Source organism: Solea senegalensis, linkage group LG17, assembly GCF_019176455.1.
Source record: "Solea senegalensis isolate Sse05_10M linkage group LG17, IFAPA_SoseM_1, whole genome shotgun sequence".
Taxonomy (NCBI): domain Eukaryota; kingdom Metazoa; phylum Chordata; class Actinopteri; order Pleuronectiformes; family Soleidae; genus Solea; species Solea senegalensis.
The window spans coordinates 14,309,195-14,328,184 of NC_058037.1; the positions used below are offsets into that span (position 1 = coordinate 14,309,195).

At 41.1% G+C, this 18,990-nt stretch overlaps 1 protein-coding gene across 1 annotated transcript in view; it reads right to left on the minus strand.

The window, feature by feature from the left end:
• The window catches only part of enpp1 (ectonucleotide pyrophosphatase/phosphodiesterase 1), a 30,305-nt gene extending 15,719 nt beyond the window's left edge, over positions 1–14,586 (minus strand). The window contains exons 1-7 of the mRNA XM_044049903.1: positions 14,257–14,586; positions 9,496–9,568; positions 4,906–4,966; positions 2,949–3,046; positions 2,788–2,867; positions 772–891; positions 1–110 (exon numbers count right to left, since the gene is read on the minus strand). Coding sequence (XP_043905838.1) covers positions 1–110; positions 772–891; positions 2,788–2,867; positions 2,949–3,046; positions 4,906–4,966; positions 9,496–9,568; positions 14,257–14,388 — 674 coding nt within the window. The 5' untranslated portion in view covers positions 14,389–14,586. The remainder of the gene's footprint in view (positions 111–771; positions 892–2,787; positions 2,868–2,948; positions 3,047–4,905; positions 4,967–9,495; positions 9,569–14,256) is intronic.
• Between the last annotated feature and the right edge of the window lie 4,404 nt (positions 14,587–18,990).

Genomic DNA, 18,990 nt, shown 5'->3' on the forward strand with positions numbered 1-18,990 from the left:
TTGTCATAGGTTTTGTAGAATGTTGGGAAGGTGCCATTGACGGCTACATCCGAACCCGGCCAGAAAAAGGTCGCCGTTTTTACTTTGTGGCGCATGGCGGTGAGCCAAACCTGAGGAGAGAGGAGATGAGATAGGATAGGATAGGAGATAAGAGAGGATAGGAGAGGAAAGCGAAAAGGGTGTAATTTACAGTCTCATGATTAATTCAGACTAACCTGCATCAGACTAATGGCTAACTCATTTATCACAGTGCATCAGGATAAAAGTGTAATCCCTCACAGAGCAGTCAGGTCTAATGGAAAGTTAACGGCACATTTTAATGATGAATCAATGCCACACAGATGTGATTTATTTATGCAGCAGGTTCATAAGCAGACACATTTGGCTGTATTGGCTCAAATGTCATCATGAGAGAATGCTTCGCTGCTGAATAAATCACTCTGTCCTTCCTCCTGGAAAGTTAGGAGCAGGCTGTCACTCAGCTGAAGAATGAGATTTAAGAGGCCGCCCATTGAAAATGAAAAAAAAAACCACAGAGTGTCTAAACAAGCACAACCCAAGAGTCACAGCTCTCACAAGCTGTCATTTGGCACGACCAGAATCCACAAGTATATCGAGAAGCTCATTACGGGCAGAGTCGATTCGGAGTCGTGACATTCTGACCACTGTCGAAAAAACAAAACAAGTGTCTCGTGCCGTTCGTAGAAGAATGACAGCACGGTTCTAGCTCAGCGTATTCATATTTACTGACCTGAGAACAGGTCCACTCACCGGCTCTCCTTGGTACCACTTAGCGTTGAACTTCTCGGCGGTTTTCAAGCTGAAGAAAGCGTTGTGCGTCACGTCGTACATCTTGTTGTCCACGATCCCATGAGACTCGGGATAGAGACCCTGAAGGAAATAAGAGGAATCATGAACGTGCAGTGGAGGTGAGAGGCTTTGATTCTACCACTGCAGGGATATGAAGTGTTTTCGTCCTCTCTACAACCTCCTATATCTAAATATTCCTGGGAACCACGTCAGCTTATTTTAATTGCAACTGTTTTCAACACAAATCCCCTCGGTTTTTAGCTGTGGCTCATTTCACAAGCTCATGTATGTGATAAGATCACAACAGATACCAGACGTGTGCAAGTAAGTCTCCAGTCTCATGCAAGACCCAAGTCACCTTATTATCGCAGTCTTACCGGCAGTATCCGGTCTTCATAAAGAGAAATGATATTAGTACCTGTCAAATAAAGGTATTATTGGCCAATTTATCTAACGCGTATGTATTTACTTCATTTACTCAATTGTTAGCACACATTTACTGTTTTTAATTACTCTATTTCAAACCACATTTACTCAATTTAGCCACTCAGTTTTTCACATGTAGGTACTTAAGTTACGTCATTACTGTTTTACTGTCCTGAGTCTTTAACTTCCAAGTTGAGCCTCAAGTCTTTTATTTTTTAAGTCGCAAGTCATCAAAACAAGTATCCGAGGACTGGAGTCATTTCTGACAGATACTGTGAAGGCTTTAAATTGACATGGAAAAGTACGCAAGAGGATTAAGGCTAAATGTAAAAACTATTTGGAAAAGAGCCAGACTTCTGAGATTAAAGTCAGAATTGTAACTTTTTTCCTTCTCAGAATTCTGACTTTAATCTCAGAGTTCTGACCCTTTTTTCACAGAATTCTGACTTTAATCTCAGAGTTCTGACCTTTTTTTTCACAGAATTCTGACTTTAATCTCAGAGTTCTGACCTTTTTTTCCACAGAATTTTGACTTTCTTCTCAGAATTCTGTAGAAAAAAAAGGCAGAATTCTGACTTTTTCCTCAGAATTCTGTTTTTAAATTTTGATTCATACGAGGCCCAATTCCACTTCCGTAGAAAAGCCTCCACATATGAAGTTAAATATTTAAATATCTAACTTTAATCTACCACCAACACTTGGAAAGTAGTAGTAGTTCATTTTTGGGATTTGGATTGTAAAGAATACAAAGAAGTTTCACATAAACTCTTCATTAATTCCTCTTTTTCTAACCTCTTAATCACCTCATGACCCCTCAGAACTATTTGTAAAGGTTTTCTGGACAGAGCTCAAGCCTGAGGCTGCTCCACAATAACAACTCCATGATTAAATGTTCCAGATTACATTTTTCTATTCGGGGGTATTTTTCAAGGAAGCTTTGGGAGCCTCGAGCAAAAAGGAAACTCTGGGGTGGGGTTGACAGTGAACATACACCCCCCCCTTCACCAGGAAACACATGATACCAAACCCAAAAACCACAAAATGATAGCAATAGTCTATAATATCAGCCTTTTGTGCAACAGACACACAAAAAACTGACTGTTGATTGCATTTACTGACAACCAAGTATTAGTTTTCTGCAGCTATAAATTAAACCCTCTGCATAATATGTGACTTTGTTTGTTTTATCTTTTCCTCCTTCACACTTACTTTACACTTTACTTCCAGATGTGTTACACAGCAGGGCGAGTGGAACTGAGGAATTGGGGACTTTCCTAACCATTTCCTGTGCATATTTAATCACAGAGTTAAACGAGGCTTTGACAATTATCTTTTGTCTGTTTAAATGTTTCTGCGTGTATCTATTTTTTTTATCTTTGTATCTGTTTTTAAATAGGACGAGCACTAAACTAATGTGATTTCCCGGTTTATACTCATTGTTGTGGTTTTCCGTTCTTCCACGACAGACAAAACAAAATTAAAAGACAGTCTGGCAATTCGTATCCAATAAATCAACCTCTGGCACTGTGAGTGGACCAGAATAAAACTTACAGTCACAATGCTGTAGTGGTTTGGAAAGGTCTTTGTGGGATAAACAGGCCTCATGTACGGTGCTGTCGTTCCAACACTTCCTGCAACACAAAGTCACGTCACACCAGGGATTGTCTGCATAGGTGAAACTTTAAAGGAAACCGTGGAGTTGCGCGACTTACGTAGCTTGTTGATGATGGGAAGGTGGCCGGCGTGATCTTTCAAATACTCGGCCCTGAAACCGTCCAAGGACACCAGGATGAGAGGAGGCCGGAAAAAACTGGGCAGACAGAGAGAGAGAGGAAGAGTGATGCCTTGACCTTGAGCACTGCAGTGGGTTAATGAATCCCTCGACAGGAAACGTGACTATCTGCGGCCCCGGTGGTGAGCTGTGCATGGTAGGTTTCTGTACACCAAGTCTTTGTGTAATTGGAAACAGAGCAGCTCTTTAACGGGGCTCACAAGAGGAGACATGATGTCAAACGCTCAGACCACACAGACTCACAGAGGAGAGGAGGAGGAGGAGGAGGAGAAGTCTGATTCTGAGGATGAACAAGAAAAGACATATACTACTTTTTACTTATTGCAATAATTCTGAGCCACTGCACTTTTTTGTGGCATTTAAAAAGGTGTATAAAAGTAAAATCATAATTATAATCTCAGATTTTTGTATTCTTAATCATCATATTTTGCATTTGTTCATTTATATTCATAATTTTAACCCTTAGAACACGGAGCATTAAGGCTGTTTTTCCCCATTACTATGTTTAAACGCATATACAGAGGATATAAGATAATGGTTTTTTTAAGGCAATCTTTCATTTTCACCAACTATATAAACTAGAGCTGAAACAATTAATTGCTTATTAATTGATCATTAAAATTAATAGTCAACTATTTTGATTAAATCGCTTAATCGCTTTTTTTTCAAATATCAAGATTTCTGATTGTTTTAGCTTCTTAAATGTGAATATTTTCTGGTTGCTTTGGTCCAAATAAGAAACCATTCAAACTGAATCATTTTGGACATTTGAGAACATCATCATTTCCAGGTTAGAGCTGCAGTTCTAATATAAACACACCTGAGCAAAAATGCGTCACAATTTAACGTTCGCTTAGCTCATTTTTATGAACAAAAATAAAAGAAATTAAGTTTTTATCTATTCTGTGACTACTCCTGATTTTGATGATGAATCCACGACACATGAGACCTAAGGTTAATCTTATTTTTATTGCTTATTCTATTCTTGTTATATAACAATGCTGTAACAAGTGAATTTCCCCAGTTAGGGATCAATAAATCTAATCCAGTTTCTGAACATTGTTGGTATTTGAATGCAGAACCGAAAGTCTGTGTTTAGAAGAAGGAAGTAACTGTCACCATCTCTATGTGTGAGTAATGACGTGGGCAGGTGGTTTGTTTGCTAGATATTAATAAACTTCAACACATTAAGTTGTTCATAGACTTTGAATATATTACACAAAACTAGAGAAACATTTGTTGTTTTGATATCAGGGGGAGGAAATAAATCTGTGTATGTGTGGCTTTTGAATTTATGGCCACAAAAAAACAAAAAAACCCTAGACTATGAGTTTTGTTGATCTATAAAAACACAACAGATTTGTTAAAAGATATTTTCAAACCCAAAATAGCTTAATTTGGAGCCACAGGTCTGGTGTACTGTACTGTATGTGTGTGTGTGTGTGTGTGTCTGGGGTAACTCCCTTACTCGCAAAAAAGCAGAAACACGCAAACACACACACTTATGTGACCACACTTACCGACACATGCCTGATTACTCAGCGTCATTAACCCAGTTTCCATAGAGACAGTCACTTTTTTTTTTCCACTAAACCATTGGAGCGACACAAAGAGTCATGTGTTTGGGTTATTTATGCACTATTTTCACTGTTGTCACACTTTAATTTCCATGAAGCGCTGCTGACCCGCAACAATGGCTCAACTCAGCATAACTGTGGGCGATACAGTGGCATAGTTTCGCTTTTTTTCGAGCGCGAGCGAAAACAACGCTGAATGATCGTCACACAAAGGACTGGGAGCGGACGGGATCCAGGAGAGGATCCAGCCTTGAACCATTAGTAATCAGATCTTAAATGACAACAAGAGTAGAGCATTACCCGGGTGGACACTGTAGCTGTGGAGTTTCGTCAGACACAACATTCAGCCAGAAATCCCCATCTGCAGAGAAAGAGGAGTCAGTGGTGTTTAACAAGAATAATGTTTTTGTTTGTTTGTTTTTTACAACAAACATGACTTTACAAAACATATACAGAATATAAATTCTAAACAAATCTGTGCTAGGAAGCCTTTGAAAGAGGCCATAATTGGTATTTTTATACTGTGGTAATGTGAAAACAATATGGAGGGAAAAAAAACAAAGAATCACAGGACCAACACTGGTTTGTAAACGTGCTGTTTGTGAAGCCTCCAGATTTACAGTTTGGTCAGCGACACCTTTGTTTTTCAAAATATATGGATGAGAGGGAGAAGTCGCATCTTACTCAGAGTGTAAGGACTGACTGAGTTAAGGTGTCTTAAAGCAAAAACCCTTATTCTATAATAGATAACAACAAAACACATAAACAAACCTGTCTTTTTTTTTAACCAAAGCATGAAGTCTTGGTGAATAAATGAAAGTTCAAAATAAGGACTAAATGTTATTGGAGTTGGTAAGATTATAGCCGTTATATAATAGAGCAGAGGCCCTCAAACCGGCCCACCATGTAATGTAATAAATTATAATGCATTATTTCTGTGATTTTTTAGAAAAAAAGATAAAAAAAAATTTAACTATACATTGCTCCATATCAATACAGACACTTATTTTGAAATTCATTCATATGGTTATTGTTATTGTCATTTTCACCTTTTTTTCCACTTGAGTTTCAGTCATTTAAATTTGAGACTCCTGCCTTAGAGGTAAATGAAAAATGTATGGAGTCCGGTTTCCATAATGAGGTCAATCAGGAAGTGAGAATATACTAAATAGCCACCAGGGGGCAACTCTGCTGTTGCAAAAATAAGCCAACTTGTACGGACGTATTTAGGAAAATGAAGCATCTACTTCTTGATTTAGAACGGTCAGTTAGAGTCACCGCCTAATGGCCATTCCAGAGAATACAGGTTTCAGGCACTTTCGCATTGGCTTCACTTCACAAAGAAAGAAAGAAAACTCAGGGGCCCATTATCTAAACTCATTATTAAAACTGATTAAATAAATCAGGACTACAGAGGGTGGTTTGCATCATAACCTAACAGCTCTACAGCTGATCGTTTCACGTCAGATTAAACGCAACGGTACAATTATTTCCCCATAATAGAAGAGGATGTGAAAGTACACACCTAAACATTTGTGAGATGACTGTAGACAGAAGGAAAGGAAGAAAGAGAGAAAGATTCCCTTGTTTCTGCAATGCTCACAAAATGTGTTAAATAAAAAGGCATACACGGTTTACATCAAAACTTTGTTCTCAGGGAAGCAAAGTGGAACAAGGAGTCACAACGGAAAGAAAAGTACAGCTTTTCTTCAACGGAACTTTTCAACTTGTGACTTGACTGACTGATATTTATCTGTGATGAGGTCCAACAAAAAAAGGCAATTTAAGAGAGGTCAAGAGGTTTACAGTAGCCTGCTGCTTGAATGGGAGCAATATTAAAAACCTACAAACATTTCTAAAAGTCTAATATTTACTCTGTATTTGTCTCCAGGCACGTGCAGAAGAGCATACTGTCACTTTATGAACGCTCCACTGTGTCCACAAGCATCAGCGTGTGTGCACACGGATTATCTGACGGCCAACACGGGAAAAAATAACTGCCCCAGTCAGCACAGGTGTGGACGTGGCGTTGGACAACCATGCTGTACGCATACAGTAGAACAGACTCAAACCAACGACCTTGGTGAAGACTGGGCCAAAGGAAACAAATATGTTGCCAGAATGTTGCTATCGAGGTCGGTGTGTGGCACAAGGTTTATCTGAAATGTGCCCTTGAAAACCACTGCTATTATAAGAGACTGTTGCAGGAAACAGGTTTTTAAAATGTCATATTTTTAGGTAAACTGTAAAAATATGAGCTGAAAAAGACAAAAAAAATGATGCAATGCTGTGTTTCCCTGTTGCTTTTTAAACACGTATCCATGAGGTTGCTACAATATGGCCAATATTTGTTCATATATATTAATATTTACAGGTTAAAAAGGGATAATTTTTGGACATTAAGTTGAAGACACCAGTCCTAAAATAGATGCAACGTCGTGAAATCATTCAACGACTCTCTGGTTCGGAGAGTTCTCCCCCCGGTTCTGAGCGGAGAACAGTAGTTTCTGGGTCACAAAACTAAATTGTTAAATTTCCTTCACACGCTCCGATTAAAACAGGTGATACGCCACGACCTGCGACTTGAATTTCAGTTCTGACACATTGAACGGCAGTTTTATTGCTCAAAAGGTGTTAACATAACACTTTCAAGCTTGTTTGTGGGGCAAAAAGTGTTACTTTTATGACCCTGGCTCTCTCCCTGAAACATTTTTTCTCACATCTACTCTACTCCTGGTGTCTATGTCGCACAACTGAATGTTCAAAACATTTAAATGGCCTAACCATCATTGTAAATTGGTGATATACAAGTCATGAGTGATAATCTTTAGTGGCACGTTTATTTTAATATGTACAGAGATAAATCTCTGCAGGTTCATTGCTATAAAACTAAGATTAAGATTATCAAGACTTGTGCCACAAAAAATAGCAGAACAAGATTTATTTTCTCCTTTTTTTCTGTTTTATCTTGGTGTTGCAATGACACATGGCTAATAAAGTGAAGAAGTATTTGTCACAGGCACAAAAATCTCTCCTCTATTGAAAACTCTGCTCCATTGTACAGTGAGCCAACTGTGTCACGGACATTCCCACAGACAAAGTGATCCCCAACCTCTTTCACCTTTCGAGCAACTGCCTCCCCGAGCACATCTGTCAAGTCTGCTGATCGCTGGACACATGACAGAAGGAGTCTTAGCACGTCGCTGAGAAAACCCCCTCCTCGCAGCCTCTCGAGGCCTGCACTGTGGTTTGGACCAGAAATGGGGATGCTCCGTCTCAGGAGACACGTCGCTGTGGTCTTTAACACGACTCACCGTCAGCCTCCAGGAAGAAGCCGGAGGTCAGAGCTATTTTTGTTTCTTTTAATCTGCCTCCAAAAGGGCCGCACCATGAAAAGCAGCATTATGAAACATGTGGAAGTTCCTACGGGGCTGCGCAGATGTGAATTATGACGAGCACTGAACCAGCGGATTCTCTCCATATGGCTTTCATGTCGGCTCGCCGAGGAAGTATAAGTTAAACACTGCAGCAGGCAGAGACTGCACTCCACCCAGGCTGGGGCGGGGCGGCAGCTGCCCACAGTCACCACAGAAGCTCAAGACGGGGCTGTTTTGGCACGGCAGTCTGCAACAAAGAGCACACTGATGCCCCACTGCCCGCGGATAACTAGAGGGGGAATCTATAGCAGCAGAAAATATGCCAACCAACATTCCTGCCCCGCTGTCAACCGCAGTGTGTAACTTTTAAACATAAACAACCGTCTGTTAGATTATGTCGAGACAGAAGGAGGCAGCACAAACGCTGCACGAGTAAGGCACCTCGCCTTACTCGGAAAAACTACGGCTCAAAAGACCTGGTCGCTGCCGTGTATACACACAAATCCTCCCTCGGTCAGGTGCGTTTCATTATTTCTGTTCATAAATACGAACAGAAACCAACACTGACGCACTGACGATGTATTTTTAAGCAGTGGCCAAAGAAAAACACGAGGCATGTTGCTTGGAGTAAATCACACAGACGTCTCATTTTTGACTCACGTCTTTCTCCTGAGGCCAACTTTATGACCTGAGCCTCCTTCACCGCTGCTCTAAATCCTCCCACGTTGGAGTTTTTGAAGGCGCAGTAATGTGAAATTAACAGGCTCGACCATTGGCTTCATGCATATAGAACTGCTGGGAGCGTAAACAGCGGCTTCGTAAGCCTCGCCGTGGCTGGGCGCAGACACTGTTTGTCCGTTGGCCCGCTCACAATTTCACAGTATGCATTTTCTCCAGCAACTATGTCCCTCTAAAGTGTAATATGAGACAGTTATTTTTGTCTCCAACTGCTGCCAGAGTATCTCTATTCTGTGCGGACAGTGAAAACACCGCCTAACAATCATTGGAAAAACATTACTGCGTTTCCCACAGGTTGAGACATTACAGTGCTTGTGGTGGTGGGCGGCGTGGCATGTGACCAATGTGCAAGAAGTGACATGAGTAATTTAAGGCTTTAGAGAACCGCCCCCCCCCGCAGGGAACTTTTGACCACTAGTAATGCAATGGAGCTGCGTTTTTTAAAGATTGGGTCAGCGAGTATTGTGAGGACACGTGTGAAAGCTGTTGACCTGACGCAAAGACCTGCTAATAGTTTGACTGTAGGCCAAAAAAAATTTTCTTTACAGAATACTCTTGCATGGAGCCCAACACTGTGAACCTTTTATTTTCCTAAATAGAGACTACATTACATTTATCACGGAGCTTAACTTTCTAATATGCTGTAAAATATGTCAACACTAAAAATCTACAGGATGTGGTTGCCCATTTGCATTTTAATAAAGCACAACCGTGGTGATTATAAGATGTAAGAAAGACAAAAAAAAACAAAAACAAACAGTGTAAAAACACCCACCTTCTCCACCACTGGCGGTCCCCATAGTAAACATCACAGCCAGAAGGATCAACAGTAGACACAGCAGCACAACCTGAAGCAGCAGACACCAAACATCAGTGATAGCATTCTGGATCTTTTTTTTTTCTTTAAAAAGGTTACTGCAAATAAATCACACACACACACAGATGTCAAACAACATGATTTGAAATGTTTAGAGAGTGTGGCTCTGGTGGCTATAAATGGTAAAAGCAACAGGTGATGATAATAATCATGAAGTCCTCAAAGTCAAACACGTCTTTGAACAATGATCAACAAAGCTCTCGTCTGGTATTCAATTCAAAAAAGGTGCTAACGCTCCTCAATGACACTTCTCTATGATAGAAAATCCTTACGTTCAAAGGCAGGTGAAAGTGAACCAAGATTGAAATTTACAGCGTGATTATATTGCGGTGAAAATATCCCATAGCTTCTTTCTACTGGAACCCCACACGCATGGAGTGTCAGCTACATGCCTTTGTGACCATAATATAAACATACAGCGAGAGACGTTTGGCTCCTTGAGAGAGGCAGTAAATCAGGACATTTCTGCATAAATGTGAAGAGCTGCTTCATTCAAAGACAACAAAAGGCCCCGTCATTGAACTCTGAAGATACTCAAGTTGCATTTACTTCAGGGATTTCCTCTCCTGACACGTTGAGGACGCCACACACACTTTTGTCCAGATATACAGTATTTGCCGTGTGCAGAGGATAAATCACAACACTTGTCAGTACTTCCACATGACGTACGTTTCGGTGACCTTCCGCCACCTCCATCACCGCCGCTGCCATTTATACCTGCTAAGCTGCTAAACCTACAGCCACAGAATTCAGAAGCCAAGAAGCCAAGTGCTTCTTCAGGAGTTTTGGCTGCCTTGCTTTATTAGCACTCTGTATCTGTCACTGTGTGACATGAGATTTAAATAAAAAAACAAACAAACAAACAAAAAAACACTATACAGACATTAACACAGACGGTGTTCAAACTGGAAAAAAATAGGTTCAGAACCTGAAAAGTTGGTTCTCAGCTAGAATAAAAAAAAAATAATCGGCTCTTCCTCATGAACCGTGACATCATCTTCAGTGGGTGTGTCATATTCTGGGTCGCAAAGACGAGCAGAAAGAAGAGGAAGTATCGAGATTTAGCCGGTGTTGTGTTTACTTCTACTGGAGTAACGTCCTCCCACTTTGGTTCCTCTTAAACTGGCGTGAACGCGGGATGGTTCGAAAACACCAAGGTTCTGAGACTCCAGGATGGCACCAGAACCAGAACCAGAACCGTGTCAGAAAGAACCAAGATAGTTTGGTGGAGCTGAGGGCCTGCTCACGTGCAACATCTAAAAACACTTGAGAAGCACATGGAAGATACCAAAGTGTTTTTTTAACCAAGGCGCTTGGGATCTGCAGAGGTGACTGAAGTCTCTGCAGCCTCAATGAATTAATGAACACATTATCCAAGTTTTAAAAAAAGCCAGTTTTCAGGAAAACAGGCCCGTCACTACGGAATGCACATCTCGCCACGACCGCTTCCCCTGTTGTTTGTGTGCGCGTCTGACGTGCATCTCCATTCAGAAAAAAGAAGAATGCAAGAACGGCTCATTAATCAGCATTGTGTAAACTCATTTGGCTCGAATGAATTGGACATTCATTTATATTCAAATGTTACACACTGCAGCTTCAGGATGTGGTGAAGCATCGCAGAGATTCTAACGTGACCCAAACATCCCACAGTCCTGTTATTTTGAATTCAACAGGTATTTTAAAGCTATTTATTCTTGAATCCTGAGCACTAAATAAAGAGACATCTGCAGCAGAGTCAAGGTAAGACATTTGTAGTCAGGGGCGCTGAAGATGAGAGGGTATAAAACACTCCTATCATTGCTGCTTATTTTGAAGCCCTAAGCCCACGCCAGCCTGTGGTGGATATAATGGATCTGTAATTATCCTGCAGTTTAAGAGTTGGTTTGAATCCCTGATTGATAGTGTGCTGCCAATTTTAAACATTCTTTAGTCCAGTCAGTCCAGTAGTAGCTTTAGCTTGTCACATCTCGTCCCAGTTTATCATATTATTATTAGTATAATAATAGCTATATTTATTTATATAATTAGCTATATTTTGTAAGTTGCTTCATCTTGGGAACCACAAATGCATTCTTCATTCACATCCACCGCTGACAGCAACAATTTGGAAGTATCTAGCATTTGCTTCTCTGGTGTAGCCTCCTACGTCTACACCGTGTGACTGGATTATAATCTTCAATCACACAGAACGTGGGAAAAATATACACATCTAAAGACGGTTTTCACCAAATGAAGCCTAAAAGTAAGCTTTCAGCACCTTTCACAGATATGGAATCACAGGGCGATACAAGTAAAACACAGAGAATACTGATAGTTTAAACAAAATAAACAGGAAGACATAGTAAAAAAGAATAAAACAATAAAGGACCCTAGTCTAACTACAGGCCTGATTAAAAAAGAAACTGCTTTTAAAAAGTGACAAAGGTGTCATGGCAGCGAAGGGTCTCAGTCGATGTGCTCCTGCTTCAAAAGGAGCGATCGCCTCGCGTCTTCAAAAGGGTCTTTGGCACCCAAGTAACATCTGACCTCCTGACCTCAGACTGTGGGTCGGGGGGCTCTGAAGCTGTAGCAGGTCAGCGATGTAAGGAGGAGTTTGACCGAGGTTCAAAACTAAAATGTGAAACACAAAAACTGCCCCGAAGGCGGCTTTAGAAACCACTTTCCTCATCATACATTTTAAAGAGAAATAAGTGAGTAACACGAGATTAGTGATTTGCACACTGTGGTCAACCATGCCCTCACATTTAAAGCACACTACAGTGTGGTAGTGGAGTGCCGTTAAGTCTCAAAAGCAATGGGGGGAATGTGGGAATGATCCAGCACCACCACCGCGAGTAATCCATTTACTATGATTCAACTCACACACACACACATTCCTAGACAGGTATGAAAATACACTGCTCTGTGTGCACGGCCGTCTGTCTGGGTATATGCGCTTATTTTCTCCGGCTATAGGTGAAGGGAGGCGGAAAAGAGAGCGGGACCTGGCCTTCCTTTTAGACGTGGTCGTTGTGGGCTGTGAAAGTAAACAGTGTGTCTGCTGGAAAAAAGAAAAAAAACACACTATACCATAATCATCACTATTGTCCACTGTGGAGAAATGTGATTAGACTGTCGGGGAGAACGCAGAACAAATGATCCTCCCACGGTGATGAATAAACCACATGTGGCGAGTTCTTTTTCTTCCCTTTTATGTTTTTGTCAACGCTCTAAACCTTGAGTAACAGAGCAGTGCGAGGACTAACATCACAGCTGCAGGCAGATGTGACAGAAAGAGAACATATTGTCGTCTAGACTCTGCCACATGTGTGTCTAATTAGTGCCAAACAAATCGAATGGGCTGAAAATCGAACTTAAGTTAAACTGTACAGGTTTTTTTTTTTATTTCAGAGCACATTCCACTTTATAACGTTGGCAAAAACACAGGAATTAGCTTCAGCGTTACGAGCATTGTAGCCCCTTCTGATATCGCCCCGGCCGCAGCTGCATAAAAAAGCGACTCTGAAAAACATATAATCACATCCTTTTTTTTTTTTCCTCCTTTGCAAATCTTTCAATTATGGTTTCAGTCTCGATGTAAATCCCCAGATTTCGCCTGCATGCAGAGTACGTGTGGTTATAGTCTCGATGCCTCCGTGAGCTGTGAACAATAAGCGCGGCTCTTGTTTTGCAGAGGCTTTCGCCTCAGTGACAGGAATTAACTTCTGAATCCAAACGTGCATTCTCACCCGGGTCACTGAGTGTATGAACCCTCAAGTCGCCGAACCGAAAACCTGCACGAGCCTTTAACCAGAAAGCAGCACTTAACCTTTTCTCAAAAGCATCATTTTCTTTCTTTTACAGCCAAGAAAGTTAATTATTTCTAGGGGTTTGGATTGTCTGTCGGATTAGAAATGATGTGCACATGCTACATGTTAATTAGATGAGCATTTTTCCACTGTGGTGACGGGGGGCCCCAGTCTGTGCTTTGGACCTTCAACTGTAGATCATGTCCACCTGCAGACACTCTCCTGGCCCCCGTGTGCGTTTTTGCACGGGGGTGAAAACATGGACTTTCCAATTTCACACCAGCAGTCAGTCTGGGCTGTGTGACAGCTGTGGAGGGATTCAGAGGTGTGCTGGTGGACACACTGTTGGGTTTTCTCAATTTCTTGGAGATTGTGGTGAAGTCAGGGACTGTTCCATAATCTTCCAACTACTAAAGAGGAATCATTCCATTACTTTTAAGAAGGAAAATCAACTAATTGTGAAACTCTCATCATTAAAACCTTCATTTCAACTAGTTTTGAATGGTTTCCGGTGTTATTTGATAAAGACAGGCAGCAAATCATCACATTTGAGGAGTAAAACAAACAAAAAAAGACATCTGTGATGATCAAAACAGTAGCTGCTCGTTTGTTTACCCTTCACTGAGACACAACTCAAGTTTATGAGGTCCCTCGGGGACATTATACTGTAGACTGGAGCCTTGTAATGATGCAGAAGAAAGGACATTTTTTTAGGATTATTTTTGGTTAAAACTGCAGCAAACTCCAATTTCTCTCTGTACAAAGACACAGAGCAGCTGTTTTTATGCGACTTCCAAAGAAAACAACCATGTGCTCTGTGGATATTTTCCTTCCACTGAAGAATCAGAGAGTGATGGGTGACTTCACATACCCCAATGATGATCCTCTTCTTCTTCTTCTTCTTTCCACGCTCAGTGTCTCTTCTCTGACTCTCCAGCTCTGCAGTCCCAAATGAAGACAGACCCTGGTCCTGGGACCTCTCGTCCCCCTTGGTTATTTCCATGCTGCTGCTGATTCCACGCAAAAAAAAAGAAAACACTCCTCACGCAGGACCTGAGTGGAGACAGGAGCTTCCACAGTGAGGCGTAAATGCAGAATAAGTGGGATTTTGACCCTGTGCTGCACGAGTGAAGCACCGCCTCGTTTTCTTTGACGTCCCTGGAAGTTTTCAGAGCAGCAGCGTGTGATTGATGTGTGCGCAAAAGAGGCGGAGAACAAGGAGAAGAAGAAGGAAGACCCCAACATCTCTGCTGTTTGGGCCTCAAATTATCACTTCACAGCAAAGTTAGTGATCACCGGTGACACTGGTGTGTTACAGACACTCTGGGTTTGTTTGATAAATAAATAAACACGCACTCACTGTGGATATTTCCTTCCAAACCTGCCTCGGAATGTGTTCAAACTCTCAGCTGAGAGACACAAAAACCGGCAGCTGTTCAGGAACTTTTGATGACTCTGGGTGATGCTGCCGCCCTGTGGTGGGACTGTGATAATGCAGGTGCAAATGAGGATTTTACGGAAGAGGATAAGGGCCAAATGTAACACAAAAAAACAGCCTGACTTTTGAGGAAAACGTCAGAATTCTGACTCTTTGTCTCAATTTTGACTTTTTGTCTTTTTTCTCGGAATTCTGGCTTTTTAAAATATTGATTTATTTATTTTGTTTCTAATTCTCATCCACAGAATTAATCATTGTCAAATTCAAAAATAAGCTTTCACCCGTGACCCATGAACCCTCATGTTCACGTTCATTGCCTGAAGTGACTTGTAAAACCATAAATTATCACTAAATTTTTCGTTAAAACTATATAAAAGGGTGTGAAAGTGAATGTGTGAGTGTTTTTCAACTGTTGAATGAACATAATATACTTATTTATTTCCTATGGCAGTGCAATAATACACTCAACAATCAATAAAACTGTTGAGCAGCACTTTCATTTGATTAGACCATAGACTGTCTATATACATGTAAAAAAAAAGTGGACATAATTGTCCAGTTTGTCAAATGAGGCCAACGTTGAGGTAAGAATATACTGCATAGCCACCAGGGGGCGACATTACCGGTCGTAAAAAGAAGCAGTTTGAATGAAACTCTATGCAAAATTAGCCTATTTCTCACTTGTTTCTTCCATCAGTACACATTTTCCTGAGTTTATGTTCTCAATTGCTAGCTTCAGGGTTTACACAAATTTATTAAATGATGTTCTAAATTAGAGCAATAGATGATAAAGCACAGACAACAGTGTTGTTGGCAGCTGGTATCTTCCAATAGGAGCCTGGTTGCAGATGAGGATGTTTAGTTTGTCCCCTGTGGGCTATTGTACAAACATAGTGGTCCAATATGGTCCTGATATAAATGTGTAATAATTATTCTGTGGTGATCAGGTGACTGAGCACTTTCTTAATAAATAACGTGTAACTTTTTATGTTACACATCGGACCTTTAAGCATCATTTGGTTTGATCCCAGTAACCACCATTACCACCAGTACTTGACTGTTCCCATGTTTGTTTAATCATTCACACACAGTGCAGTGGTCAGCAGGAATTGACTTTTAAAGTCTTTATATGATTACAACTGACACAATCTAATATTTTACAATTACTCTGTTGTGAGAAATGTCAAGTTCACTTGGAGGCCTTTCCCCCATGAAGCCCCTTGAAATGTGCTAATGGTTCAGGCACGCAACCTTTTTTAACCTTAAAATAACAGCTTCAATATCAGTTTGATGGGTCGCTGAGTTGAAATAGAGAGAATGGAGCCTCTTCTGAACCCGTGACCTCTGTCTGTACTGTGTTAGTTTGACGAGCAGGTCGGAATTCTGCGAGCCGTCGCGACAGTCAGTGGCTCAAACTGCTAGAATCAGCAAGAGAAATGACACAGAGTGAGAGCATGTCCAGCAAAGGTTCCTTTAGTCTCTTCAGATTAACTGCAGTTCTCTGTCTTTATCAAGCTTTTTGAATATTTGCCTCAGTCTGTACACATTTCCATAGTGACGGTTGAATCATCAGCGTCATTAAAACTGTTGATGTTGTGATGTTTCTTTGTCAGCACTTTTGACTATACTTTTTCATTGTGACATCAATGAAAAAGTGGCTTAAACGATGTGAAAGACACGATGATAAAGTGTTTCCAGAGCCTGTAATTCTCCGTCCAAACAGCTGCAGCTGGGATCTCTCTCTCTCTCTGTGTTCCTGCCCATTTTCAGTCACCAGACGACCATTCAAGAAAACAAGCCATCTTTCTTTTCATGCAGCTTTATTCGTTACCAACTCTTCTTGTACTTCTGATTTTATTTGGTAGTAACGAGTAACAAAGATAGTTGAAAGAAATGTAGTGGAGAAAAAGTAAAAGTTGCTGGAAATATAAATAACAAAGTGAAGTAAAAGCAAGCTGTATGATTCCAGTTTTATTAGCGAGGTATTGTCACAAATCATCCACAGGGTGGTGATGTTGCAGCACCTTTGAGGTGACCGAGAAGGAATAGAGATATTTTTTTATGGCACTAAAAGATAAGATAATGTAATATCATAAGTATAATTCCTCTTCTTCCCTGACAGCTTCACTGCTGGCATGTTCCAGCTCTGTGAGGTCCAGGATTCCTCCACATTCGGCTTCATGGCACAGTGTGATAATGGAGAGATCACATGTGGCCGGAGCTGCTGTCCTTTGACCTCTGCCTTGCACAAATAAACAGCCCAGGGTCAACTGTTTTCACTGTTTGTTTAAAGTTTCCAAGTGTACTGTGCAGAGACTGTGTGTGTGTGTGTGTGTGTTTGTGTATCCTGCTCAGTCAATTACATGTGTGTCTCTCTCTCTCTGCAGAGTCCCCCCCCACGGCTGTCCTCGACCCTGCTGGACACACATGTAGCACTTACTGTCCTCATGTCCCTGCCTGTTTTCTGTCCATCATCAGTATGTTCCGCCTCTGCTTATTGTCTTCTTAACGGGTTCTCTGTAAATAATACATCATGCTATCGTGACAGGGCCAGTTGCTGCAGCAGCATATTTGTAATGTGCTGCAGTTTATTACACACCTGGTATAAGTTTTTATTTTTTACACGGGAGTTGACACTGCAGTGTTTTTCTAAATAAACCTTTTTGTTTTTCTTCATTTTAAATGGTTAAAACAGTATTTCAACATGCAGTAAATTGTTGAAATAAAAAGCACTTTGGTGGACATTTTTTATAGGGTTAAAGGGTTAAAGGAGTACTAGAATAGGGGTAGTATTTTTGAAAAATTGTGCTTCTCAACCTCAGTTTCCCCTGAGTTGAGAAATATCTTCATTCTTTTCTTTGTTGCGTGCCCACCAGTGACACTTCGTCACACTACGTCCTGTTAGCGTAACTGTTAGCGAAAATGGTGGACACTGTTTGCATTCTGGGAATGAGGTCCCGCCCCCCCCTGTAAGTGGGTCTAAAAAATGTGGAATTAGCATCGCAGTTTCAAGGCTCGGACCAAGTGTCTCTGGTGGGCATGTAACAAAATAAATGAATGAAGATATTTCTCGACCCAGGGGAAACTGTGGTTGGGAAGCACAATTTTTCAAAAATTCTACTCCTATTCTAGTAATACAAAGCTAAATGCAAGTAGGTGAAGTACTCCTTTAAGTTAAATATTGTATAAAAGAGTGGTTTCGCATTGACTTTGATTCACTAATCATATTTGTACACGATCATGTATATGTCCTGCAACAAGTGGTGTTGTTTTCTGTTGCTTTAAAATCAATTAGGCACCACTGCAGGAGCATTTCAAAGCCCCGAGCAGCACTTGAAGTGAAGTGCAGTGTCTTGAACCCAGACTGAGCCCAAGACTCATGTATAATGCAGAAGAAAGGAGCAGCAGTGGATGTGTTTGAAGAATTCATCCGCTGACAGTGGTGGTGGTGGTGCACGGGCAACGTGTTCCCCGTGGGACTCACTGTAGCCGCCGGTAAATCTGCGATGAATTATTCCTCCGACAGGACACACGATCGTCAGCATGTTATTGTGAAAGCATCGCGCATACACTTTCTGTGGATTTACAGTAGAGCTGAACGACTTTGCAGTTTGCTTTTGTTGTTTTCTCGTATTAATGAGCACCTTTCAAAAGATTTTGATATACACTCACCCACAAATGGGGAAATATAATAGTGGTGTCAGCCCACTCACTCACTCTGTCTGTTCACATACACGTTCTCCTTTGTTTTTGACAGAGCTCATCATAAAAGGATGAAGGAACACTTCATTATATATATATTTATACACTTACTTAGCCAAATTAATCCTAATCTTATTCAGGCCCGTACCAACCTGTTGTGGAGCATAAGTGGGCAGTGAAAGCTGTTGCTCTTTCTTGCTAATGACATTCCAAATATGCTGAGGCGGCAGAAAAGACAAAGCTAGTGTGCTGCTGACAAAGATACTCTCTTCTTTTTTCTTTTGACAGTGGAAGCTGAACTATCCTCCACAGTCTCCAAGAGTTTTCTTTCAGATAGTATTTTTTGTCAATGCAGCAAAGTCAGCGCGCGACATCACATCCACGCGGCGCAAAGTGACAGTGTGAGACACCTGCAGGAGGACAGCGGTGGGCCGATGTCTCTGCATGCATAAATGCAACAGTGGA